General features: G+C 35.8%; 1 protein-coding gene across 1 annotated transcript; it reads left to right on the top strand.

The window, feature by feature from the left end:
• Window positions 1–27,400, top strand: LOC101219705 (ABC transporter D family member 1). Its single transcript, XM_011655055.2, has 26 exons — window positions 1–351; window positions 2,091–2,183; window positions 4,482–4,761; window positions 4,944–5,168; window positions 6,031–6,228; window positions 6,346–6,800; window positions 7,023–7,152; window positions 7,236–7,314; window positions 7,599–7,837; window positions 7,946–8,250; window positions 8,339–8,438; window positions 8,551–8,709; window positions 13,774–13,873; window positions 13,954–14,062; window positions 14,916–15,006; window positions 20,586–20,710; window positions 21,584–21,733; window positions 21,813–21,885; window positions 22,269–22,449; window positions 22,526–22,684; window positions 24,500–24,649; window positions 24,733–24,966; window positions 26,149–26,306; window positions 26,408–26,460; window positions 26,584–26,662; window positions 26,886–27,400. Exons 2-26 carry the CDS (start codon window positions 2,122–2,124, stop codon window positions 26,970–26,972), a joined length of 3,981 nt encoding a protein of 1,326 aa, XP_011653357.1. The 5' UTR covers window positions 1–351; window positions 2,091–2,121; the 3' UTR covers window positions 26,973–27,400.

Genomic DNA, 27,400 nt, shown 5'->3' with positions numbered 1-27,400 from the left:
ATATATAAAATGTTTGTTTTGTTTTTGGTTGTGAAAATCTAGTTTGATATGGAGAAGAAAACCCAATTTTAAAGGGAGTTGGAGCAAACCGAACTAGTTGAAGCCATTACGGTAAGGGGTCTAAGAATCTTGAGAAGCAATACTTCTGAGGCAGAAATGGTGGGGAGTTCTTTAGGATGAAATTGAGGGATGACGATGGAACAATCAAATGTTGATGCAGAAGCTAATAGGTGCCAGAACAAGCAGCTAAGGTTAGGATTACTACGGATTGCCAAAGAAATCGCCTACCGCTAACTCGCTTTGAGATTTGTCGGCTACTTCCGCCGTAGAAGGATACCAGAAATTTCGGTGGTAAGTTCAGCTCTTGCTTTCTTTGATTTGGAGTTATATATGTATGAGCCTGTATGTATATGTTAGACGTTACACACTGAGGCCATCGGATGGAAGGAATGAAGGAAGGATTTCATTTGGTTTGATGCGGAGAAGGCTGTGAGATGGATAGAGAGTTTGAGTTTCTCATAACTACAACTAGTGGATATGTTATCAAAGTTTAACTGTACTTGTTTGCCAAAGGTTCGACCAACGAATCTCATACATATGTCCAAATCCAAATTTAGTTTGTGGGAGACCTGACTTAGTTGTATGTAAGCGTTTTGGGGTGTGATTTTAGTCTTGCCTTATTCATATGCACCATTTAATTCCAAACATGTTTGTATAATCTTGAGGATTTTACTCTTACTCTATCCATGAGGTATCTGGTCTCGGATATTTATATTGTGAATGAGGAGGGAGGGTGGTTCGAGTAAGGACTATGAATTTATCATTTTCCTTTTTGTTATGAACTAATCTCCAGTGTTTGATGTCATTAGAAATTTTGGATGGTATTCCAGTGGGTAGTTCTAGTTCAAGTCTCATTCTTATCTTATTGTTCTCCTCTTGAGAAGTTTTTAGTCAGTTTGTTGAGCTGATTAGTTCAAAAGGAAAGCCTAATCCAACATGTGTAATCGGTCAAAGCATTTATAGAAGTGAAACATCTTCTCAGTGCCAGTCTTTTATAAAATTTGCCCTATTTGTCCTAAACTTTATGGTTTGGATTTATTCTAAAGATTGAAATTGTAGTACACAGTGCCTTCCATACCATACACAAAAAGAGAAAAAGAAAACTAAACTAAGAGAGGAATAATATGAAAAGCTAGAGAAAACCTGGAGAAAAGGGAGACAACACAATTGGCAATGATATGGCCTTACTTGAACAGGATCTGTTCCATCTACATCCTTGAGTTATAAGGAGAAAAGAACACAATTGGTCGTGATTTGGGCTTAGTTTTTTCTTTTCCTTGTCTCTTCATGTGAGAGTTTGCATGCCCTAACCATTTAATCCTTTTCATTGCATCAATGAGAAATTGTTTCTTGTTTTTTCAAAAGATATATATTTGCCATGTATGGTCCATCTTCCATGCTGTCATATTCCTCCAAATATGGCTTTTGCATGTACTGTGAGACCATTGCTTGTTTCATATAAAAAAGGAGGAAAGAAAAAAGTCTCATGAGATTGTCTATAACACTTAACCCCCACTGATTAATTCAGTGATCAATGAAGCATACTAAAAATCTTAATGTCTACAATTCATGGGTTCAAATCACATTGGCCAACTTAATTAGAACATAAGACTTTACAAGATTCCTGATGCTAAACGTTGGAGGGTCAAGTATTCTGGTTGAGATGTGTGCAAGCGACTCAAATACTCACGAGTCATGATTAACTAAAAAGGATATTGTTCCTGACATTTTCTGCCACAAATGGTCATTTGTATGTAGTAAATTTTCTACCTATGGAATTCTTGCTTCTCTCTCTTTAAGATTTTTTCTCTCTTTTGACCCAATGCAAATCATAGTCAACTGAGGCTCCTTCAACCTCTTGGTTTTGTTGGGATTCTCTCTCTTGGCCTATAGTCACTTTTTATCAATATACTTATCAGCTTCATATGTTGAATAGGTCTGGCTTTCTAAGTCATTTTGTGGAAATCATTTTATTGTTGAATTTGATTCTTCTTATTTTTAAGTTTAGAAGATATTTCCATTGTTGACAGCTCTTCAGTGGAGGGAGGTTGATTGTAAAAGATGCCATCTCTTCAGTTGTTGCATTTAACCAAGCATCGCCACAATATTCTTGCTTCAAGGAGGTATCACTGGTTTCACTACTACCTTGTATTGTGGATACATTTCATCTGAGTAGACTTCACTAATTTTAGTTTTTCAATAGGTTCTGTTCTTTTGTTTGCTCTTATATGGTATTTGCTCATTCTCTTATCTTTGAGAAAAGAAAACTTATTTGTATGGAATTTGTTTCTTAAAATGTGTGCAGATGTTTTACCGAATGTATTTGTTAAAATGTGTGGCTAAGAGTTCCACTATTTCAAGATTTCAACTGGAAAAACAATGAGATGAAGGCCTAGATTTCAAAATATCGTTATATGTATGTTGTAGGTGGAGGTGAAGGTTGAACGTGAATTATATGACTAGGAATGTATCATGTTGATTCCAAGAAATTCTTGATGTCAAGCCATTTTCTGAATTTTGAGGGAATAAAATTATTTTTCTGGTTGAAAATGTGCAGTTTAGGTCAAAGTCCTCTTACAATTATGGAAAAGAATCTAGATGATTTTAAAAAATATTTGACAATTACGGATTTACAAATTCCAACTATATTAAACCTGTTGGAACTTCTGTAGTATGCTTCCCAGATGCCGTAGTAATCAATATAAGCATTTTTTTATAGGAATATTTAGCATGTTAAATTACGGGTCCAATTCACTAGAATATATCTGATTGATTCCAGGAAATTTTTGGTGTCAATACATCAAATGCTTGCTGGAATTTTGTAGTATGCTTCCTAAGCACCACAGTATCAGTTTTTAATATGTAATTGAGGTCCAAGTTTAGCCCTTGAACTTGCATCACGAACTTTAAAAATGTCTGATAGGTCCTTTTGTGGACATTATCTTTGTACTTTAATTTGTTTTGAATTTGATGAGGGTGCTAAGGGGTGTCAACCTAGTTGAGATCTCCGGGTGCACCTTCTGATCTTTGGTTCCTTTGCTCATTGTATAATCCTCTTGTACTTTGAGCTTTTATCTCTTTGTTTTGTAGTTTTGAAGGGCTTTAATATGTATTTCTACTGTTGAGTTATTACTTTTCAGCTTTGCTTCTGTCTATCATAGGTAGCTTTATATTGTTACTTTGGTCATTACATGTAGTACTGTTCTTGTACTTTGGATATGATGAGGGTGCTAAGGGGGTGTCAACCTAGTTGAGATGTTCAGGTGCACCTGCTGATCCTCTCTCTCCCCCAATTTTTAGACTTTTCTATTATTCTCACTGTATAATTCTCTTGTACTTTGAGTTTATTAATAATAAAGAAACTTGTCTTCTTTTGAAAAAAAAGAAAAAGACCGCTTCCTTCTCAAAGAAATAGGTCCTTATATTTTCAATTTTGTGTTGAATTGGAAATCTTGTGTCCAACTAGTTTCTCAATCTGTTTGACATTTTAAAAAATTTATGGACTAGTAGGCACAGAATTGAAAGTTTAGCAGTCCTATTATGCATAAAATTCAATTTTGAATCTAATGGATCTTTTTTTTTGATAAGAAACATGTGTATTCATATAACAAAAAAAAACAACCTAAGGGACAAGAGGGCCCTTCCATGAAGAAACTAAAAAATGATGGCCTTCCAATTGTTGAATATCATTAAAAGGCTATGATTACAAAAGTGTTTGGTGTAATTCGTACTCCACTAAGAAGCTGTGTGTTGCAACACAGTCCAAAAAGAATCAAAAGAATTATAGCTATCTTAAAAAATTCTACTATTTTTTCTTTCCAAATGCACCACAAAAGGGACTAGTTTCCTTTTACCTCTTCAATGAAAAGAGTTGTTTTGTTTTGTTTTTTTTTCAAAAAATAATAATGATAATTTTTTAAAATTATGATAAGGGCCTATTATACAAAAATATTAACATCTAGGGACTTAGTAGATATTTTCTAAAACTCAAAAACTTATTAGACACAAAATTGAAAGTTTGAGGACCTTTTAGACACTTTCTAACGTTGAGAAACCCTTTCCAACACAAACTTGAATGTTCAAGTAGTAAACTTGTAATTAATATGTTGATGAAGTTTAAGGCAAATCTTTGCTTCTGTGCATTAGATTATTTAATAATCTGGTTACAAACCGGCAAGTTTTTGTTACTTTTTAGTTTAGAAAATTTGATAATACTGTGATATCTTTTTTGATGTTTGGAGTTGATAATCAATATCCACTCTCCTTTCAATGATGCACATGGCATTTTATAATTTATATGTATCAACCCCAACTCGTTACTTATTATGGAATTTATTCACTTGGTCAATCCTCCTAGCCATAGTTATATTTGAATTTTGGGATTGGGTAAGCGATGAATGAATTGTCATTCTTCTTGATAGGAAAACTTTGCTATTTGCCACTGGTGTTGTTCTTGTTGGTGGGACTGCTGCATATTTGCGATCACGAAGCAGCAATGAAAAGTCTCCATCTTTTAATCATTACAATGGGCTTGATAATAACGACGAAAGATCTACGAATCTGGCAACAGAAGGTGGCAGGATCAAGAAAAGCACGCAGAAGAGTGGGGGACTGAAGTCACTTCATGCACTTGCCGCTATTTTGTTGTCTAAGATGGGCAATAAGGGTGCCAGGGATTTGTTATCTTTACTGGGTATAGTGGTAAGTGCAAGCTATATATATCAAGTGATGTGATGAGTCTGATTGATATATTGTCAATCTGTTTTTTTCTTATTCTTCCTTTTCTTTCTCATTGGTAAATTATCGTAGAGTTATGTATACCATGTGACGAGTTGCTCTTTGGTGGTTTTATGTGTTCATACTTGTATTAATCACCCATGCAGGTATTACGAACTGCTCTGAGCAATAGACTAGCAAAAGTTCAAGGATTTCTTTTCCGTGCAGCATTTCTACGACGTGTTCCATTATTCTTACGTTTGATTTCAGAGAATCTGCTCTTATGTTTCCTTCTCTCAACTCTTCACTCTACTTCAAAATACGTGACTGGCATCTTAAGTATACATTTCAGAAAAATTTTAACACGACTCATTCACACTCACTATTTTAAGGTACTTCTGGCTACCGCTTTGTGCTATTAATCAAATGTTTACTCTTTATATTAATTTCTGTAGATTTTATAGACAGTCATGTACGTTATGTTAATGTCTTTCTATATTAGTATCTTTATTTGTAGCTCTTAACAAAGGGATTTTTTTAAAAAAAATTCATCTGCTTCATTAAAGTAGAAGAAAATTGTCAAAGGGAAGGGATGTTGTGGTTTTATCTAAACCTGAGGAATAGAAATCATAAAAGCATCCTCCAAACTAGTCTTTATATTGACTAGTTGTTTCAAATGTTCTTTGAGTTGTATTGGCTGTGGTTAGCCCCACACTTGGACATTCTTAGTTGTTTCGCCTTTTTATCATGTATGGATCTGATAGGGTGCTAAGGGGTGTCAACCTAGTTGAGATGCCTGTACCTTCTAATCCTTGGTTTGGATGCTCATTGTATAATCCTCTTGTACTATGAACTTTTGTCCCATTGTTGATTTATTAATAAATGAGGCGGTTTCCTTTTTAAGAAAAACTAGTCTATATATTGAAAAACTTCATAACTAAAAACTTTGGTCTCTCCATCTATACTGTTCTCTGATTATCTTGAGTTGGTCTGCCCTCCTCTCTCTCTTCCCCCCCCCCACCCCCACTTTTTTAGATAGGGAAATTATGATACAAATGAAACTTCTGGAGGGTTGTGATTGGAGTTACAAAAAGACTGTTTTTTCTCATCTTATCTTGGGTTGTGATGATAGAAATGTTGTTTCCAAGGCTTGTCTATTTTACATTGATGAGATACTATAAAATCTAGGTTCTAAATGGGTTGCCTTTTATGGTAGCTGAATTAATTGTAAATATTTTTTTTCTTGTGTTTCAGAATATGTCGTACTACAAAATATCACATGTTGATGGTCGAGTGACCAATCCTGAACAACGAATTGCAAGTGATATACCTCGGTTTTGTTCAGAGTTGAGTGACCTTGTACAGGATGATTTAACAGCAGTGGTTGATGGTCTGCTCTATACTTGGCGCCTTTGTTCTTATGCTAGCCCAAAATATGTTCTATGGATACTGGTAATCTCTTTCAATTTTCTTGATTCTTTTTCATATGATAATGCTTTTCATTGTAGAGTTAGTCAATTTTTTTTAACACAAGTAGTCAAACTGAAAAACGATGCTACTACTCTGCAGGGCTATGTAGCAGTATCTGGAACCTTGATCCGAAAATTTTCTCCTCCGTTTGGGAAACTAATGTCTAAAGAACAACAATTTGAAGGAGAGTACCGTCAACTGCAATCTCGTTTAAGAACCCATTCTGAGAGCATAGCCTTTTATGGTGGAGAAAGAAGAGAAGAATTTCATATTCTTCAAAAGTTTAATACCCTCGTTGAGCATTTGAAAATTGTTCTTCATGAACATTGGTGGTTTGGCATGATTCAGGACTTCTTAGTGAAGTATTTTGGTGCCACTTTTGCTGTCATTTTGATTATCGAGCCTTTCTTTTCTGGTCATCTCAGACCTGACTCTTCAACTTTAGGGCGAGCAGAAATGTTGAGCAACCTTAGATACCATACCAGTGTTATAATCTCATTATTTCAGTCTCTTGGAACACTATCTATTAGTTCAAGACGTCTCAATCGTCTCAGGTATTATTTGGTGATAAATATTTTTTGTGGATACTACTGTTTCTAGTTGTTGAAGTAAGTAGTTGTTACTTGTTAGCCTTAAAACAAGCACAAGCAGTCTTTGCATGACATGGGCAATGAATCTATAGATGAAAGTAGTTATTAGAAGTATGCCCTTGTAATTCTCAAGTTATTTATTTATTTATTTGGTTTCATTCTCTTTCATTTTCTTTATTATTGCAGTGGTTATGCTAGACGGATTCACGAGTTAATGATTGTGTCCAGAGAGTTGAGCGTTGAATCTTCTCAGCCAGCAACTGGTGGTATGAGTTGCTTTAGTGAAGCAGATTATATTGAGTTTAAAGGAGTTAAGGTAAACTGTATGCTGAATTAGCTAGATTAACTCCGCATACAGATTCACTTCACATTCCATCTTAACATTCAATTTGCTACCAGGTAGTCACTCCCAGTGGTAATGTATTGGTGGATAATTTGACTCTTAAGGTTAAACCAGGATCTAATCTTTTAATTACAGGTACTCCCTCCATCCGGTGTCATCTTGCTTGGTGTTGATTATTTACCCATTTTCCTATTGTCAGTTTCCTCATAAACTCAATAGATTCAGTGGCTCGTTCATTCTTTTTATTTTTCCCTTTGGTGTTCAGAATGGGGTGGGAGGATAGAAACCTTAAATCTAATAGTTACATGATGCTTTATTGCTACTATATATGTTCAGAAATATTATCCAGATGCGAAATATTTTCAGACACTGCTGTGAATGTTATTTGGACTAACGAAACTTGTTATTTTGTGCTGAAGGTCCAAATGGTAGTGGGAAGAGCTCCCTTTTTCGAGTTTTAGGTGGCCTTTGGCCTCTGATTTCTGGCCATATTGTTAAACCTGGGGTTGGCTCTGATCTGAACAAGGAAATTTTCTATGTTCCTCAGAGACCTTATACTGCTGTTGGAACCCTTAGGGACCAGTTAATTTACCCACTAACTGCACATCAAGAAGTTGAACCACTCACACGTGATGGAATGGCAGAATTATTAAAAAATGTTAGTTTCTCCTTGTGGTATTTCTCTTGTTTTAATTTTCAAGGTTAGTGGTCATTACATTACTTTTGGGATTTGAATGTGTTGGAAATCTGTTCCTTTCTATAAAAGGTTGACCTTGAATATTTGCTGGACCGTTACCCCCCTGAAAAAGAGATAAACTGGGGTGAAGAACTCTCTCTAGGAGAGCAGCAAAGGCTGGGGATGGCCAGATTGTTTTATCATAAGCCCAAGTTTGCAATTCTCGATGAATGCACTAGTGCTGTCACAACTGATATGGAAGAACGATTTTGCTCTAAAGTTAGAGATATGGGAACATCATGCATTACAATCTCGCACCGCCCAGCCTTGGTTGCTTTCCATGATGTGGTCCTATCCTTGGATGGGGAAGGAGGTTGGAGTGTTCATTATAAACGGTTAGATTTCAGCAGTCCCGCACTGTCAACTTTCTGTTAAATGTGAAAACTGCATGCATTTATTCATTCTACTTCCTTGATAACCCAGGGAGGAGATTCCGGAGGGAGTGATCAATTCGACGAGACCTAAGACTGACCGTCAAAGTGATGCAGTTGTAGTCCAGCAAGCATTTTCCAGTCTTGAGAAGGTTGAAAAGCTGTTAGAACTTTGTGTTCTTTTGGTTTATATTGTTTTCTCCATATATTGTTGCTGCATGGAAAAAACTCCTGATTCTTCTTTTTGTTTTGGTTGTTGTTTAGGCATCTAGTTTCTCCAAGTCAGATGCAGGATCATACAATCCAAGGGTGATAGCAACCTCACCTCCTGCAGAAAGTATTGCTACTCGTCCAATTGTTCCTCAACTTGAAGGAATTCCCAGAATATTGCCACTGAGAATTGCTGCACTGATCAAAATATTGGTTAGTCTCTCATAAGGCTGAAATAGCAAAACTCCCATTTATATAAACATGCTTCCAACTGCCCAACTAGTAACTTAAGTTAAAAATAACAGCCAACTGTACTCAAATAACTAATAGAACAGTAAATAAACAATCACATCACTGCAAACTACTTGGACTAGTAAAATATAATATAAAAATTGGATCAACTCAACTTTCACTGCATCAAGAGCACATTAAAAAATGTAAACTTCAGAAAACATATGATAAAGGCAGAAGGAAAAACAGTAGAGCCTATTAAGAACTAAGGTATTTGAGAGGGATCCTGTCCCAAGGTTCAACAAGAGGGGTAAACTAAGGTATATGAGAGAGATCTTGTCCCAAGGTTGTCCAACAGGGAGGGGTAAGGAGCTTAAATTTGGGTTCTACTTCTATGTGGTTCAAAGATGCAGAGTTTTAATTTTGGCTGGTCCTCAGGGAGCATAGAATTAGGTTTTGGGCAGTTTAGAGGAAATCATCCTGATTTAGATTTTGTGTTGTCTGAAGGTTGATTTAGGTTTTTGGCAATCTAGTATCTGTAAAAGGAAGGAGTTGACATTTTCCAAATTGTAACTTATGATACTCGATTTATTTTGATACATGGTACACCAAAATGCCATTTCAGTTCATGTTCCATTTCGCAAGTTAACAACGTTGGATGAAATAAAGGAGTCGAACCTCCAAACACCCATGGTTGAGTTACATCAGGGCTCTCCAATTGGAGATCTAATAAAGATTAAAATGACCAAAAGGTTACTACGATTTACATAAACCCAAAGACAGCAGTAGATAAAACCGTCCATAAAACAAATGAAAGGGGAATAAGTATACATGAAATAGCCAGATTTTTCAGTCACCTCACAAATTTGATCATCCTCTTCCGAAGGTCTTCTGACTTCTAAGAGGTGATCCACTCATCTATCTCCCTATAAAAAACCTGTCTCTAAAATTCAGGTTCCACGCATCCTCTTGGAAAGACCAAAAATTTCTCACTGAGAGACTTTCAGAGCTAGCACCAGTGTAAATTGAGGGAAACACCTCACTAAACTGTGCGTTTGAGGTCCAAGTCCGCTAACAATGGTGATTGTAACTCGGGTTTCTTCCATAGGATGGCTATGGAAGGAGGAACAAGAATCATATTGGTCTTCCTTGTTTTAGACAATGGGGTTAGCACTAGAGATAGTAAGGAGATTGAGGAGGAAATTCTAATTCTTTCTCTAATCTCTATAGTCTTCGGTGTCGGATATGTTGTTCGTGGAAGGCATTGACGGGTGGTCTATATTCTTTAAGGAGGATGATGATTTGGTGGCCCCATTCTCATTAGACGAGATTAAAAAAGTTGTCTTCAGCTGTGATGGTAACAAGTTTTCAGGAGCAGATGGGTTCTCTATGACGTTCTTTAAGGAGAATTGAATGGGGTTTTCAAGGAATTTTTTGAAAGAGGGATTCTGAAGAGTTTGATGATTGAAACCTTAGTCTGCTTGATTCCTAAAAAGGAATGCTAACAGGGTGAAAGAGTTTCGGCCTATTAGTTTCATTGCTAGCGTCTACAAGATTTTGACTAAAGTTCTTGCTAATCGCTTAGGGGCTGTTTGGGGGAGGTAGAGGAAAGGAAAGGAAGTTGTTTCGACGTTTGGGGGGGGGGGGGGAGGAATAAGTTTATTCCCCCCTTATTCCTTCTTAATCCTTCTTTTACTTCCTCTCAAACCCCCTCTTTCCTACTCTCAATCATTCTCTTTCTTCTATAAATAATTTTCCAATCACATCAAACTTGTCTCTTTATCCAAAATATAAATATTGTTTCCTTAATAATTATATTTTAACAAATATAATTATCTTTTCATTTTTCCAAACAATTATATATTTATATCCACATGTACATATAATTATCAAATTTCTAACAAAATTACACTCTTCAATTTAATTAAATAAACACCCAAAAATATTTAATTAAATTCAAATTCAACGGTACTAAAAATCCAAATCCAATAATTAATTAAATATTCAACCCACAAATATTTAATTAATTTTAATTCATCAAAACCATAAATTCTAACTCAAATATCACGTGATTTTCTGTCTTGTTGAATCGCATGACCTGTTTTTGTTTTGGTTTCCATTGTTTTTTTTTAAAAAAATTATTTTGCATTACTTTGATGTATGATGTAATTGACGTTCACTAGTTAACTGCATTTCGAATAATTTTTTTTTTTCATATTTCATTTCGTTTCAATGCTATTATGTTCGTCGTCGTTTGTTTAAATTGATTGTTAACTATGTGCAATTTCCCGATATTGCACTTACAACATCAATTTTAAAAAATAGATATAATTTTTTTCGCACATAACACATCAATAAATTTATTGGTATGGAAAGCTTGAGTTCAAAACGTTCAAAATTAACACGTATTTACGAAAACTAATGAAACATATTTTTCGATAAAAATTTCAAATTTCGGTATATTAAAAATACGAATATTTGTGTATTTGATCTATAATACGAATTTAAACAAAAAAAAAAAAAAAATACAAGAGTACAGATTAAAAAAAAGAAATAATAAAATTTCCCGATATTGCATTTACAACATCTTAAAAAGAATAGATATAATTTCTTTCGCACGTAACGCATAAATTAATTTATTGGCATGGAAAGCTTGCGTACAAAGCATTCAAAATTGACATCATATTTACGAAAACTAATGGAACATGTTTTTTGATAAAAATTTCAAATTTTGGTAAATTACAAATATTTTTGTATTGTAATACAATTTTTTTAAAAAAGAAATAATAATCTTTTCTCTGTCATAATCCTTCCCACTTGTTCCTTCCCCCAAACAAGGATTATCATTATCCCCTCATAATCCTTCCTACTTATTCATTTCCCCAAACAAGGATTATCTCAATCCCCCACTTATTCCATCTCCCAAACAAGGATTATAATAATCCTTTCCTTTTCGTAATTTCCCATTTTCCATATTTCTTTCCTTCCTCCAAACGCCCCCTTAAGGACTTTACTCCTGTTTTAGACCTCTTTGTCTGGAAGGGAGATTTTGGACCAAGCTCTGATAGCTAATGAATCTATTGAGGAGTATAGATGGAAGAATTTGGAGGGGGTTTTGATAAAAAATGACTTTGAGAAAGCATGTGGAAATTTCCTGGATAGGGTTATGATGAGGAAAGGTTTTGGTTATAAATGGAGAATGTGGATGTGGGGTGTGTTAGGAATGTTAAGTATTCCATCCTCATCAATGGAACCCCAAAGTTTCGATTCAATCTTTTAGGGGTCTTAGATTAGGGATGCACTGTCCCTGTTTTCCTTCGTATTTGTGGTGGATGTGTTACGTCGGATGATAAACAAAGGGGTTGAAGGGAACATTATCGAGTCTTTTAAGATTGGTAGAGATGGAGTAGTTTTATCACACCTCCAATTTGCTGACGATACATTGTTATTCTGTTACGGAAAAGAGGAGTCCTTCCACACCATCAATCATATGGTTGAGTTCTTTGAAGAGATGTTGGGGCTGAAAATCAGTAGAGGCAAGTGCACTATCTTTGGTATTAATTCTGAACAGGCTAAGATTTAGAGATGGGCTGAGGTTTTTGATTGTGAGGTGGGTTCTCTCCCTTCTTATATGGGGCTTCCTTTAAGGGGTAATCTGAGATTTGTATCCTTTTAGGAACCCTATTTGCGAGAAAATCCATTAAAGATTGGCGGTGTGGAAGAATGGGTTCTTTTTTAAAGCTGGCATATTAACTTCGGTTAAGTCCGTCATTCCGGTATATTACCTCTCATTCTTGGGAGTGGCTGAAACAGAACTTTGTGGGTAAAGTAGCTTTGGCACTTATATTTGGTATTCAATTCTCTTTGGCATACAATTGTTGTGAGCAAACATGATCCCCATCCTTTTAAGTAACGACTTTAGGGGTTAAAGGCACTTTCCACAATCCTCAGATGGATATCACTTTCGAGCACTCTTCTTTTTCTTGGTTTTCTTGCTGTTTTGTGGGAGATGGCAAAGATACTTACATCTGGGAGGATCAATGCGTGGGGAAGAATCCCCTCTGTTAGATTTTTCGGCATCTGTATCATTTATCCTCTTTAAAAAATTGTACTAGGATATTTTGGTGATATTTGAGAATTCCGTGTCTTTCGCTTTCGTCATAATTTGACCAATTGGGAGATGACAAAGGTGACTTCTCTTCTTTCCTTGCTTGAGGGTTGCTCTTTTAGAGAAGGGAGAAGAGATGTTCGTGTTCGGAATCCTAATCCTAGTCGAGGCTTCTCTGGTAAGTCTATGTTTAGTCTGTTGTTGGATCCCACTTCCCATATAGAGTCGATTTTTGGTGTGCTGTGGAAGACTAAGGTTCATAAGAAAGTTTGGTTCTTTATCTGGCAAGTCTTGCTCGGTTGGGTTAATACTGTTGATAGGCTTGTTTAGAGAAGAGCATTGCTTGTCGGGCCGTTTTGTTGCATGATGTGTCGGAAGGTGGAGGAAGATCTTGATTATCTTTTTTGGGATTGCCAGTTTGCGAGGGTTGTGTGGTGCTCCTTCCTTCAGGAGTTCGATGTTAGCTTTGCTGGTTTATGTAGCATTAGTGCGACGATTGAGAAGTTCCTCCTCCAACCGCCTTTCAAAGAAAAAGGGTCTTTTTTATGGCTTGCTGGGGTGTGCGTGATCATTTGGGACATCTAGGGTGAGGAATGAGAGGGTGTTTCGGGGGAGAGAGGGATTTTAGTGAGATTTGGTCTTTGATTAGATATCATGTGTCGCTTTGGGCTTCGGTTTCGAAGAAATTTTGTAACTATTCCATAGACAATATTTTACTTAGTTGGTTCTTTTCGTAAGTGGTGGCTTGTTGGGCTGGTTTCTTTTTTATGCTCGTGTATTCTTTTATTTTTTTCTCAATAAAAGTTGTTGACTTCATAAAAAAGAAATTATATATCAGTCTCTATTGTCCTTATTGCCTCTGTTATTTGATTACTTCTCTATTTTTTTGATATTGTGTATTTTTAGCATTACTCATCATCGATCTGCTTATCCTACAGGTGCCCACATTATTTGATAAACAGGGAGCACAGCTGCTGGCTGTTGGTTTTCTTGTTTTATCTAGAACATGGATTTCAGATCGCATTGCCTCATTAAATGGTAAATTTGAATGCCATTTCTGAAACATGGATTATGTTATAAAATTGCCCATTTCATTGGAGAGGAATAAATTTCCACAGGAACCACGGTAAAGTATGTTTTGGAGCAGGATAAGGCATCCTTTATTCGGTTGATTGGAGTGAGTGTCCTGCAAAGTGCAGCTAATGCATTTATTGCTCCTTCTCTAAGGTGATTTCGGATTCCTTGTAGCAGACCACAAAAACCTGAATTTTTGTAGCAAACCACAAAAACCTGAATTCTATGATGAAAATATTTTAATAAAGATCTTCTGCCCTTTGCTCTGCTAATTTTCTTATTCATTTGGCTTTGCAGATATCTCCTCCAATATCTTATTTATTCATTCATTTTTTTGATCATGTGCGATGTTCACATGCTCAGGCATCTGTTAGTTTTATGTTTCCTTGGTTTGATGACTACTTGCTTCCCTATAGTACAATTTTATAGCCAAATAGGTTGGGGAGAATCATACGCTTAGTTTTGTTGAAATATAATATGATTGAAGGTCCAGGCATGTGATCATAGGCAACCACTCTCGTGAAGAGTATGCCCAGGATAGATGGTAATGTGTAACAAAATGTAAGAAAGGTTTGAGGAAACATCGGAGCCTATACTAATATAATATAAATTTATAATATAAGACAAGTAATTTGTAGATTCCTGCCCCCTGGGACATCAGATGAAGATTTTAGTTTCTTGATTGGGATATTTTTGTGATAACACAATAAAATATATGATATAACATTGCTTTAGAAGCTGGAGCATATTTGTTTATCAATGTCCAACATATTACAACACCAAGGGTCAATTTGATGGCCATGTGAATTTATCCAATTTTATTATTCTATTCAATGGACGCAACTTTGTTGTATGTTTCCATAAATACAATTGCAAGAAACTCTTATATGTTGTCTTTTCCATTCAGAATTTCTTTTGTAGTTTCTTATCTAAGAAAATAAAATCTAATTTTTTGAATTTTATTTTTTAATTCAAATTTAGTGACTGATATCCCTTTATTGAACAGGCATTTCACTGCAAGGCTAGCCCTTGGTTGGAGGATTCGATTGACAAAGCATTTGCTGAAAAGTTACATGATGAACAATGCATTTTACAAGGTATGGGGTTTATTGGCTTATTGGGGGTTTTGTTGGGATACTAACATGATTAACCAAAAATATCCCAACTAAAAGGCTAAACAGAGAGCTCTGGTGATTATATATATATAAGCCAAAAGGATAACAACAATAGGCACAATTATGATAATAAAGAAAAGAACAGCAAGAAAACATACCCAACTCCTTTACAATGAGCTGGAGAAACCTTCAGGCTATGCAACCTTTACACCCAAAAGATGGAATAAAAATGACCTAGCTACTCGATTCCAATAAAGACCTATATATAGCATTCCCTATCTTTTGTCCCCGTGGGCCCTACCTGCATGATCACTATCAAATTATTCCTTCATCATTACTTGCCTGTGTAGTTACCTTCTTACCCCTCCTCTTATATGTGTGAATGATAGGGGCCCTTACATACCCCTTGGCTCTAAATTCACCTTGTTGGTGAAAAGTAGGTAACTGCTAGTTCATTTGATACACCCACTCCCAAGTTACTTCACTTTTGGGCAATCCGTTCCACTTAATCAGCCATTCCTTTGCTCCCAACTCTTGGTTCCAGCAAACACCCATCACTGTTTCTGGCCATACTGTAATTCAAACTCTTCTGTCAGGATGGGGTGTTGGTGCTGCACCTCTTGATGTTTCCCCAACTTTAGTTTCAGTTGGGATACATGGAAGATATTATGGATGGCAGCTTCCGGGCAGTTGTAATCTATAGGCTACTTCACCCATTTCTTCTATGATTCTGTAGGGGCAGTAATACTTAGGTGCAAGCTTTTCACATCTCTTCTGAGCCAATGAGCGCTGCCTATAGGGTCTCAATTTCAAGTACACTTCTTCTCCCACTCTGAATTTGAGTTTTCTTCGTTTAAGGTCAACCATCTTCTTCATTCTATTATGAGCTACACATAAATTTTCCTTTAGGGCATTAATAGCCAAGTCCCTTTCCTTCAACAGTGATTCTACTTCATTGTTAGGAGTCTTTCGTTGTCCATAAAGATAACAGGGGGACCTGCCATAGACTGCCTGGAAGGGGGTGGTTTTTATGGAGGCATAGAAAGTAGTATTGTACTACAGCTTAGCCCACTGAATGAATTTGTCCCATTTGTGCGGTTGCTTGTTACAAAAACATCTCAAATAAGTTTTGAGGCATCTATTCACTCTTTCTGTTTGTCCATCCATTTGAGGATGAAAAGCTGTGATTCTTTTCAAGATCTTACCCATGGTGGCAAACAGTTCCTTCCAAAAATGGCTAAGAAAAATCTTATCTCTATCGGTGATAGACTTTGGATGGCATGCTTTCCTACCACCCTATCAATAAAGACAACAACCACCTGTTTAGCTGAAAAGGGGTGTTTTAAAGTAATAAAGTAGGCATATTTACTTAGTCTGCCAACAACTACCATAATGTCATTAACACCGCCAGGCCATAAGTAACCCCTCTATAATGTCCATAGACCAGTCTTCCTAAATTCTGTCTGGAATGGAATAGACTGTAACACTCCTGCTGGTTTGGTGGCTTCTAATTTTTTCCTTTGACATGTATCACACTACTCCATATACCTCTTAGCATCTGCTTTCATTCCTTTCCAATGCAACTCTCCACTAATTCTTTTGTAAGTTCTTAGGAATCCGGAATGACCTAAAATTGAGTAATGAAAGGTTTGTAACAAATTCGGTATGAGTGAGGATGTTTTTGAGAGAACCACTCTTATCTTAAACAACAGCCTTCCATTCTCTCATTGATATTTGCTGTCTTCCTCTAGATTCTTCTTCAAGTTATCAATGATTTTTTGGAGCTCATCATCCTTTCCCACTTCTTTTCCGACCATTTCCATATCAACAATTCCCTGCGTAGCCATAGAGTTCAGTTCTGGTGGCTGTTCCATCCTAGATAGGGCGTCCGCAGCCTTATTTTGAAGTCCAGGTTGGTAAAGTATCTCAAAGTCATAACCAAGTAGTTTAGTCAGCTACTTTTGGAACTGTGGTTGAACCTCCCTCTGTTTCAATAAGAGCTTTAAAGCCTTCTGGTCTGAAATGATGGTGAATTTTCTTCCCAAGAGATAATGTCTCCACTTTTGCACAGAAAGCACTACCACCATCAGCTCTCTTTCATATATTGACTTAGTTTGAGCTCTTGGGGATAACTTCCAACTGAAGAATCAACCAGGTCACCGTTTTGAGTTAATACAACTCCTCAACCAGTTCCAGATGCATTCATTTCAATAATAAAAGGAGGCGACCAATCAGGTAAGGCCAACATCAAAATAGTTGTCATTGCTAACTTTAGGCTCTCAAAGGTTGTGTCGCTTCTTCATTCCACTTAAAAGAATTCATTTGCAATAGTTTGGTTAATGGTGCAGCAATCTCTCCATACCCTTTTACAAATCTCTTTTAATATCCGGTTAGCCCTAAGAATCCCCTCTGCCATGTTACATCCCTATGTTGAGGCCAATTTACCATACTTCTAGTTTTTTCCTTATCCGCTTCCACCCCTTTTTTAAAGATCTGATGCCCTAAGTACTGAATCTGAGAGTATGCTATTACACGTTTCCTTTTATTGGGAAAGAGTTGATTATCTCTCAAAACTGCAAAAACCATCCCAAGGTGTTTCTCATGTTCAGTTATATCCGCACTATACACACGACGTCTTAAGAATGGCTTAGATACCTGGTTCATGAGAGATTGAAAAGTAGCAGGGGCATTAGTGAGGTCAAAAAACATTACCAAAAATTCGTAATGGCCCTTGTGCTTTCGAAAGGCAGTCTTCTTGATGTCCTCCTCCCTCATTCTGATTTGATGATACCCAGATTTCAAGTCCAGCTTTGAAAATACCGTTGCTTCGTGCAGTTCATCTAACAATTCCTCAATAAACGGAATGGGAAATTTATCAAAAGTGGTCATTTGGTTCAATTTCTTGTAGTCCACGCAGAATCTCCATCTCCCATATTTTTTCTTAACTAACCGTACCGGGCTTGAGTATGTACTGTGACCGGGTTTGATCACCCCTGCTTTAAGAATTTCTATCACCAGCTTCTCAATGTCTTCCTTCTGTACATGTCCATATTACATGGGCACACATTGATGGGTCTTTGTTAAGCTAGAGTCATGGTGTGGTGATCAATGGCTCTCTTGGGTGACATACTGTCTCAATAGGGCCTTGATCATGGGCAGGTCTTCCTCATCCCCTTTTATTCCTTGTTCCTTCTCATAATCATCTTCCACTTCTATTTCATAGTGTTGTAACTTCAAAAGAAACCCTTGATCCTCCTTCTTCCAAGTTTTTTCTAATGTTTTCAAGGAACACTCAACCTTAATGAGGGAAGGATCTCCCTTTAAGATAATTTGTTTCTCTCCCACCCAAAACGTCATGGTTAGGGGTGGCCAGTCAACCTATAATATCCAACCACATCCACACTTCCTAGTTCCACTGCCAAGAAATCAGCCACTATAGTCATCTCATTCAGCCTCAGCTCAACCCTCTTACACAGCCCCTTTCCTTTGCACGTGTGCCATTGCCAATGGTGACCCCAAAATGGGTGCCCTTCTCAATTACTATATGCTTTTCCTCTACCAAAGTCTGATGTATAAAGTTGTGTGTGGCCCCGCTATCAATCGATACCACTACTTCCTTTCCCTTCACCGTGTCTTTCAGTTTCATGGTTCCCTTGGACGAAAATCCTATAATTCTTTTGATTTCCATTTCAGTCCCTTCTGTAATATTGAGCTCAATTTCAGTCCCTTCTGTAATATCCAACTGCTTCAGTTCAACAACTTCCTCTGTATTTCCCTCCGAAGTTCCTTCCTCTGTACTTTCTTCTTCATTAAGGATGAAGAGCATCAGTTCCCTTTTTTCTTTTATTTTGCATCGGTGACCTTGTGAATATTTTTCATTACACTTGAAATAAAGACCCTTGTGAAGCCTTGCCCTAAACTCAGCATCTGAGAGTCTATTGACTGGTGGTTCATTTTTTTGGTAATTTCCCTTAATAGGAATGTGATGGAACACTAAGATGTGTTTGAATCAATAGAACTTTATTGATGATAGAATCTTCGTTCAAATACAATAACAATGAAAGAAGAACAAATCGAATTTGAGGAAATCTTGAAAAGGCATTTGATAGAGTGGATTGGAAATTTTTAGAAAAAGTAGTGAGAAAGAAGAACTTCGACACAAAATGGATCTTGTGGATAATGGGTTGTATCAAGAATCCTAAATATTCGGTCTTCATCAATGGTAGGCCAAGAGGAAGAATTTCAACTTCAAGGGGTCTTAGGCAAGGAGATCCTCTTTCTCCTTTCCTATTTCTTTTGGTTAGTGAAGTATTGAGTAATCTCTTCTCCAAACTTTATGAGAAAGAAATGTTTGAAGGCTTTGTAGTTGGAAAAGACAAGATTCACATATCTATCCTTCAATTTGCGGGCGATACTTTATTGTTTTGTAAATTTGATAAGGTGTTGATGAAAAACCTTAGGAAAACATTATCAATTTTTGAATGGTGTTTCGGTCAAAAGATCAATTGGGAGAAATCATCCATTTTTTGTATCAATATTTAGGACAGCAAGATTCTTTCAACAACCAACAATTTAATCTGCAACGTGGAAAGCCTCCCCTTCACTTATCTGGGCCTTCCTTTGGGAGGTTACCCAAAAAGTGCTCTGTTCTGGTAGCCTGTTCTTGATAAAGTCCAAGGAAAGCTGGATAAATTGAGAAAGTACAACCTCTCTATGGGTGGGAGGATTACATTATTTGAATCAGTTCTATCCAGTTTCCTCACCTATTATATGTCTGTTTTCCTCATGCTAGAATCCGTCCTAAGCTCTTTGGAAAGAATCAAGAGGAAGTTTTTTTGGGAAGGAAACAAGGGAGGTAAGCTAAACCACTTAGCAAAATGGAATGTTGTCATTAAATCATACAAAGATGGAGGAACCTCAGTTTGGGTCAGCTGAAGCATAAGAATCTGCCCTTATTGGGTAAGTGGGTATGACGATTCTTAGTGGAACAAAATTCACTTTGGTGTCAAGTGATTAGAAGCATTCATGGCAGTAGCACCTTCAATTGGCATTCAAGTGGAAAAGCGGACGGCATCCAAAGGTCACGTATAATCGAAATAGTCATTTTTATACAGTAAACAGTGTTAGAACGTAAAAGTGACTATTTCATGGTTCAATCTTGTGCAAACTCTTTACATAGGACATTGGATGCCCCCATTTTCATGTCTTTACATGAACGATTCAGGATCACATCGTTTGTACTAACTACAAAGCGGACCGCATCTATAGTGTCCCTAGAATAAGGCGTCCAACCTTATTCATATGCTATAGACCATTTAGGGTATATACTCGAACTTGATTTATGTTTATGTCTCTACATCAAGTTCAAGTTTACTCAAGATAGCCTTGAAATCTTAATTTATTGGATTTAAGATTATAATATTCAATTTCGTTAATAATTTCTCAATAACAACTTCATTGAATAGAATATGATTTTGAATTACAAACTACGAGTTTTAGAACATAAATCCAACCATAAAAACTATCTCTAATTGTCTAACATGAGTTATTGCTTCTTGTAGGTCTTTTATATGTCTAATAAAAGTATTGATGCCGATCAGAGATTAACAAATGATCTTGAGAAGTTGACAGCAGACCTGTCTGGGCTAGTTACTGGGATGGTGAAACCTTCGGTTGATATTCTTTGGTAAGTGAAGTTTAGTTGTGGAGTAGAAAAAATGAGGACTTTGTATTTCTCAGTTTGTTTAGGACTTTGTATTCGTCTGTTGACATTCTTTGGTTAAACAGAGTATAAACGTCTTCAAAGAAATTTCAGGTTAATTTCATTTGGTAACTTGTAATAGGTAGAAGAAAAAAAGGAAACCCATTATCCGTGTAAAAGGAAGTATTTACACATGTACAAAACTGAACTCTATTGTTCAATAGTAAAGGTCAAACAGGTTTTCTAGGCCTAATCTAATCTCTCAAGTTCTCAAGAAGGCGTTGTAGATGACCATTTGAAATTATCAACTTACTCTTCTAATTTTCAATGTGGATTTGGGAAGTCCGGGAAAAAAAACGGTCTGCAAGATTAAGATAGGTAGGAGTATGGATTTATATGGTTTTCATCTTTCCCCACTATACATACATGTGTATGTGTATCGTGTTTAATTGATTGAGGTCTATTTTAATGTGTTTGTCTGGTAATGTTGAACAAGATCTTTCATAACTCGTAGCTTGGTTGTCACAATATTGTGATTGTGCTTTTAATATATGTGTGTACACACTCACACATGGATGTATTATTGTTATCCATGAGTGCTTGGGCTAGCTTCCAAACATTTTGAACTAATCTCACATGATAATCACCTAACCAACAACATTTGATTTTAAAAGATGGAAACTGTTATTTGTAACCATATTTGATAAATTAAAATTTATATATTATTGTTAAATATGAACAGAATTAATAAGGGTCAGATGGGGCTCTCTAGGCCTTTTTTAATCTTTCAACAGTAGGTTTAATAGGAAATAACTGTGTTAATTAAGAATTTTCTGTTCTCTGCTGCTATGGTTTAAGGTTCACTTGGAGAATGAAGATGTTGACAGGTAGGAGAGGAGTTGCCATTTTGTATGCTTATATGTTGCTAGGCCTGGGTTTTCTAAGAACAGCTGCTCCAGATTTTGGTGAACTAACTAGTCAAGAACAGCAACTTGAGGGAATATTTAGGTAAGTAGTTTATCAATTTTATTTTTAGTTTGTAATGTTCTGCTGCAAGTTGGTAACTCCAAGATCATGGATAACTCAGGTTTATGCATGAAAGACTTCGTACGCATGCTGAGTCTGTTGCTTTCTTTGGTGGTGGTTCTCGTGAAAAAGCTGTAAGTTTTGTTAACTTTGCCTTGTGTTGATTCTGTTGACCGAAGGAAAAGTATCTTATTGAAGATTATGAAATTACAAAAAGAACACTCACTGATAGCTAAAATGGAATGGTGGAATCATAGTAGAAAAAAGGGGCTATTTGAAATTTTAGTTTTAGAATAGGCTTTTGTGTTAATTATCGTAACTCATTTGAATATCATCAATCCTCTTTTCTGTAACCCCTTGGTATGTGGGAATATCTCATCTCCTCCCTTATTTTTCATTCTCTCTTTGCCTAATGAAATGAAGTTTGTTTCTTAAAAAACTTCAACTCTGTCAAATCAGAATGGAATGAGTTGGATCATGATCGGTGTTAAATCTTATTTTTCTTTTTACTTTGCAGATGATTGAGTCAAGATTTAAGAAGCTTGTGGACCATTCTTTGTTAAATTTAAAGAAGAAATGGCTGTTTGGCATATTAGATGATTTTATCACAAAGCAATTACCTCACAATGTGACATGGGGTTTGAGCTTGTTATATGCCCTAGATCATCAAGGTGATCGAGCCATGACTTCCACTCAAGGTAGAGACTATCATCTAGAATTTAATTATTAAACTAAACTCATACTTCTGTCTCTCTCACCATAAAATTTTCTCAGGTGAGCTGGCACATGCACTACGATTTTTAGCATCTGTTGTATCTCAAAGCTTTTTAGCTTTTGGCGACATTCTTGAATTAAACAGAAAGTTTCTTGAACTCTCTGGTGGTATCAATAGAATATCTGAGCTTGACGAGCTCTTGAATGCTGCGCATTCAGGTAAATTTTTCACACCTCATCTTCAATTAGATTATGGAAAATATTTTGATTTCCGTCACTTTATTTTATTCTAATAAGGATTTATAACTTAAATGTCGTATGATGTCCTTTGATATCTAGTTTGGCGATAAATTAACTGAAACTTAGCGAAAGACTTCATAGGAAATAATTGAAGTAACTATTTTGATGGATAAAGTAATTAGTGTTCATTTCATCATATTTATGTTCTTTTAACTCACAGCTAGTATTCTGGGATTCTGACTCTTATTGGTTTATGTAGTTAAACAATACCAAATTGAATTCATTTCAATTTTTTACTTTCTACTTAGTTTTCAATGAGCTGATAGTTACTTAAATTACTCATTTTAGCTGTATATTAATGGTAACTATCTCATCATCAGTTACGTACTTTTGTCTCATGAAAAACATTAGCCATAAAAGAATTTTTGCCAACAAATTTGCATGTGTGGAAAAATTCAAAGTTCTTGTGCCTTCTTTGAGCAATTCAAGGTCGACTCCCGCCTTCATATCATTGCCTCATTTGGAAATCAGGCTTTGTAGCTGATTCTCACGTGATCTTCCAACCATTCTAGCTTCACTGCAACCATCCTCCTTTTTCAAGTTCAGATCACGAAAGTCTTTATATCATAAATGTTGCCATATTGGCTTATACAATTATATTCCAGAAGTCAAGGATGTTATATTGTATTCTGACCTAATCTATTGTGACAAATTATGTGAGCCTTAGTAGAGTAGCAAGGGACAAAGGGGAATTCATTCAAAGAATCTTTATTATGATCAAAGGTTAGTAAAAGAGATAGATTCCCTATTTATAGAAGAACTGAAAACAAAGTTGTTACGAAACCAATAATTAATCAATATGAAGGATGTAAAGATCGACATACAGATATACGTGGTTCACTAAAAGTGTGTTAGCTACGTCCACGAATAGAGGGAGAACAAATATTATTAGAGAGAATGTTTATAGTATAATACGGTGCCACTAGCTTAAAGAGTTTATATATTGCACTTTTCTAAACTCTAGAATCAAAATCGTGAACAACTCAATTACAAAAAACTAAAGAGCTTCCGGGGGCATTGCCCTTGAACCAGTACCATGGCGCGCCACCCCTGGACCCCAACTCGCTGACTGGTTAGCGAGATCCTAGTACTAGGTCGTTCGTAGAACTACATAGCTAATTCAAGGCATATCAAAAGAAGTACTAAAAAATTGAATGAAACTTAAATATTTAACTACGAATTAACCCTGGCTACTAGGGCACTCCCTACATCAGTTAGTGTTTTTTATTACAAAAAATTTGTATTAGAGTGTAATAAGGTTCAGTTCACAACCATGATGCAATTCTTAATTCCTTCAAGCTCAGATTTTTTCTAATTCAAGGCATATCAAAAGAAGTACTAAAAAATTGAATGAAACTTAAATATTTAACTACGAATTAACCCTGGCTACTAGGGCACTCCCCACATCAGTTAGTGTTTTTTGTTACAAAAAATTTGTATTAGAGTGTAATAAGGTTCAGTTCACAACCATGATGCAATTCTTAATTCCTTCAAGCTCAGATTTTTTTTCTTTTTTTAATCTAGAACAAATTAATAACAGTACTGATTTTGTCGTCCAAATTTTTACATTTTTTTTCCATATGCTATATTTTGGTGATTATTGAGAGACAGGCTGGTGGAATAACTTTCCATGTTATTTCTCTTATTAATTTCAAACTAGGCATTGCTATTTCTACTTGTGGAAAACTGAAGAATCTATTGTTGTACCCTTTTTCTTCTCCTGAAAAATTGCAGTTACTAGAGGATCAACGACCAACAAGAGGGACTTCCACTCAGAAGATGTTATTTCCTTCTCTAGGGTGGATATCATTACCCCAGCACAGAAGATGTTAGCAAAGAAGCTGACTTGTGATGTTTTACAGGAGAAAAGCCTGCTGGTTACCGGTTAGTGAAGTATTTCTTTTTCTTCTTTTTTTGTTTATTCCTTATCTTTTATTTTTGTCTCACAATGGTTTCAAATTTTTAAGGCCCAAATGGGAGTGGAAAAAGCTCAATTTTCAGAGTTCTTAGAGGTCTTTGGCCAATTGCAAGTGGAAAACTTACTAAACCATCACAAAACACCAAGGAAGACCAATGGGGTTGTGGTATTTTTTATGTTCCTCAGCGTCCCTATACATGCCTTGGAACACTCAGAGATCAAATAATATATCCCCTATCTCGTGAAGAAGCAGAGATGAAGTCATCAAAATTGTATGCCAAAGGTAAATTTCTTGTGAATTTGCACTTTGCTTTTTTACATGGTTGAAGTCTAATACTATTAGTTTATTGTGCATTAGTGTCTGTCTCATTGGAATTTGGAATTCTCTACCATATGCACATCTATTTGATATGGATATTTGCTTGGGGTACTGTTTATATTTGACATTTGTGAGGGTTGTGCCAATGCTTATTAGATGTCTCAGATACTTACGGGGTAGTTAAATAAAGTTTCAGTTTTTTTTTTAAAAAAAAAATCAGTGGACTACTGAATTTGAAGAAAAATACACAGCACTATGATGGCATGGGTACCAATTATTCACTATTTAATGATTTGATAGTAAGAACCTCAATACTAATCTTGACAGACTCTTCATTATCTTTTCATTCATGTGGAAAAATGGAAAGGAAGAGAATATAAGTTTTGAGTATAGGGAGAAGCCCACAAGACATTTGGAATGTAATGTAGTTCTGTCTTATGGATGTTTGTAGCTGGAAATTCTTGTGAATTTTCTGTTTATGTCAAAGTAGAGAGCCTCTAAATTGCTGACAAAATCATAGACATGATGGGGTACAAATATGGTGACAGGTCATTTTTTATGAAGTAGGACATGCACATGGCGTCTTTGTTAAATTATGATTTCAAATTGTGTAATAAGCAATATATTTGAGAAAACGATTATCCACAATTAAACAATTTTCTAAATGATTTACTAAATTATAAGAAAAGTAATTTTAAATCATTTGAGGTACTAATGATTCTAAAGAACAATTCTGGTACTTTTCACTTAAAATTTATTACTGATCACTAGAGCATGTGAAGCATCTGATATGTTCTTTTAACGTGTTCTGAAGTTCTTATCACTGACTTTCATCGTACCATCATACCAAGGAGCAAATGAATGGTTACTGTTTCCATTTTTGTTCAAAAGATCATCTGTTAAAAACTAGTTCAGGAAATTAGTTCTGTTATGACTGATGCTCTGAAATGGATGTTTATTGCTCAATATTGATGGTTTAGAAAACTTTTGCTGAGTGCCATAAAACCATTCTGGAAAGAGTTGAATTTTAATGTTTAGGAATGTACTTGTGCTTTTCAATTATTGCCCCCTGGGGCTTAAGAAGTTGAAAATTTTTATAGTTTTCTAATTACGAATCTCTATTTCTCTAACATTGTGTTCTTTCAGGTGAAACATCTGTGGATAATGTTTTGGATATGCATTTGGGAACTATTCTACAGCATGTTCGGTTAAATTATCTTTTGGAAAGGGAGGAAGGTGGCTGGGATGCAAATTTGAATTGGGAAGACATTCTATCCCTTGGGGAGCAGCAGAGGTTAGGAATGGTAAGTGACTCTCAATTTATTAAATCTGTGAGCTTAAATATTAACTTTTATGAACCTGCATACAGATTATCTTAATTAAAATTGTCTTATGTCCTTCTAAGGCACGCTTGTTTTTCCACAAGCCAAACTTTGGGATCCTGGATGAGTGCACCAAGTATGTTGGCCAACTTCAATTTTCTCCCTTCTCTATGTTATTTTTGTTTTGTTTTTTTTTTCTTGTTGAAAATGTCTGTTTTTGGCATTGCATGATCACAACTAATTACATCCTCTTAATCAGTGCCACTAGTGTAGACGTTGAAGAACACTTATACAAGGTTGCAAAGAGCATGGGCATAACAGTTGTCACTTCATCACAGGTTGGTGGTTTTTCATTTTTATTAATAAATATACCACATTGTGTAGTTTGAATGTGATGCACCGTGAATGGGAGATACGAAGATACCTCTATTTAGTCAAAACTTAAGTGAATTATGTACTCAGGTTCATTTTATTGTGTGGTATTCAAGGCTAAAGAACTTGTTCAACAACACAAGTGTAAATTTGAGTTCCTCTAACTGTTTCCTTCTCATATTTTAACAGAGACCCGCTCTAATACCATTCCACTCATTAGAGCTCCGACTTATTGATGGAGAAGGTAACTGGGAACTTCGTTCTATTGAGCAGTAAGGTATTCGTAATAGTCCAACTGAATTTAGTTAGTTTATTTCGTCATGACACCCTCTTTGGGGAGCACCAATATGAGGGGAAAAAAAAACAGATGGTTCTCTAATATATATAAAATATACACAAAATTTTTCTTTTTGGGAGAAAGAGGGCCTCTATAAATAATATGCATACAAATGGTGTATCATATAGCTCAGGGGATGAGAAAAAGGAAGAAGCTATTTATTTATACGTTGCACTGAACTGTTAAAGTAGCTAATAAGATCTGAGCACATAAGCGCAGGTCATAGTTGTGTAGGGTAGAGAAATTATTTGTACAGGATTTATCATTTAATTCAATTAGCATGTAAGATTGGATGAATCATCATATTTTTATGGTCCCCAATGAATAAAAGGGGGAAATTATGATATTTAGTTTTTCTTTTTTCTTT

Source organism: Cucumis sativus, chromosome 4 (assembly GCF_000004075.3).
Source record: "Cucumis sativus cultivar 9930 chromosome 4, Cucumber_9930_V3, whole genome shotgun sequence".
NCBI lineage: Eukaryota > Viridiplantae > Streptophyta > Magnoliopsida > Cucurbitales > Cucurbitaceae > Cucumis > Cucumis sativus.
This window is presented reverse-complemented; position numbering and strand designations above follow the sequence as displayed.

What these genes read in the sequence shown, in the direction of transcription:
- LOC101219705 (XM_011655055.2), top strand. Translation starts at nt 2,122, where the DNA reads ATGCCATCTCTTCAGTTGTTGCATTTAACCAAGCATCGCCACAATATT. An exon ending in TTTATTGCTCCTTCTCTAAG is followed by an intron (nt 14,063 to 14,915) that starts GTGATTTCGGAT and finishes TTTATTGAACAG; the next exon opens with GCATTTCACTGCAAGGCTAG. An exon ending in GAAAAGCCTGCTGGTTACCG is followed by an intron (nt 24,650 to 24,732) that starts GTTAGTGAAGTA and finishes CAAATTTTTAAG; the next exon opens with GCCCAAATGGGAGTGGAAAA.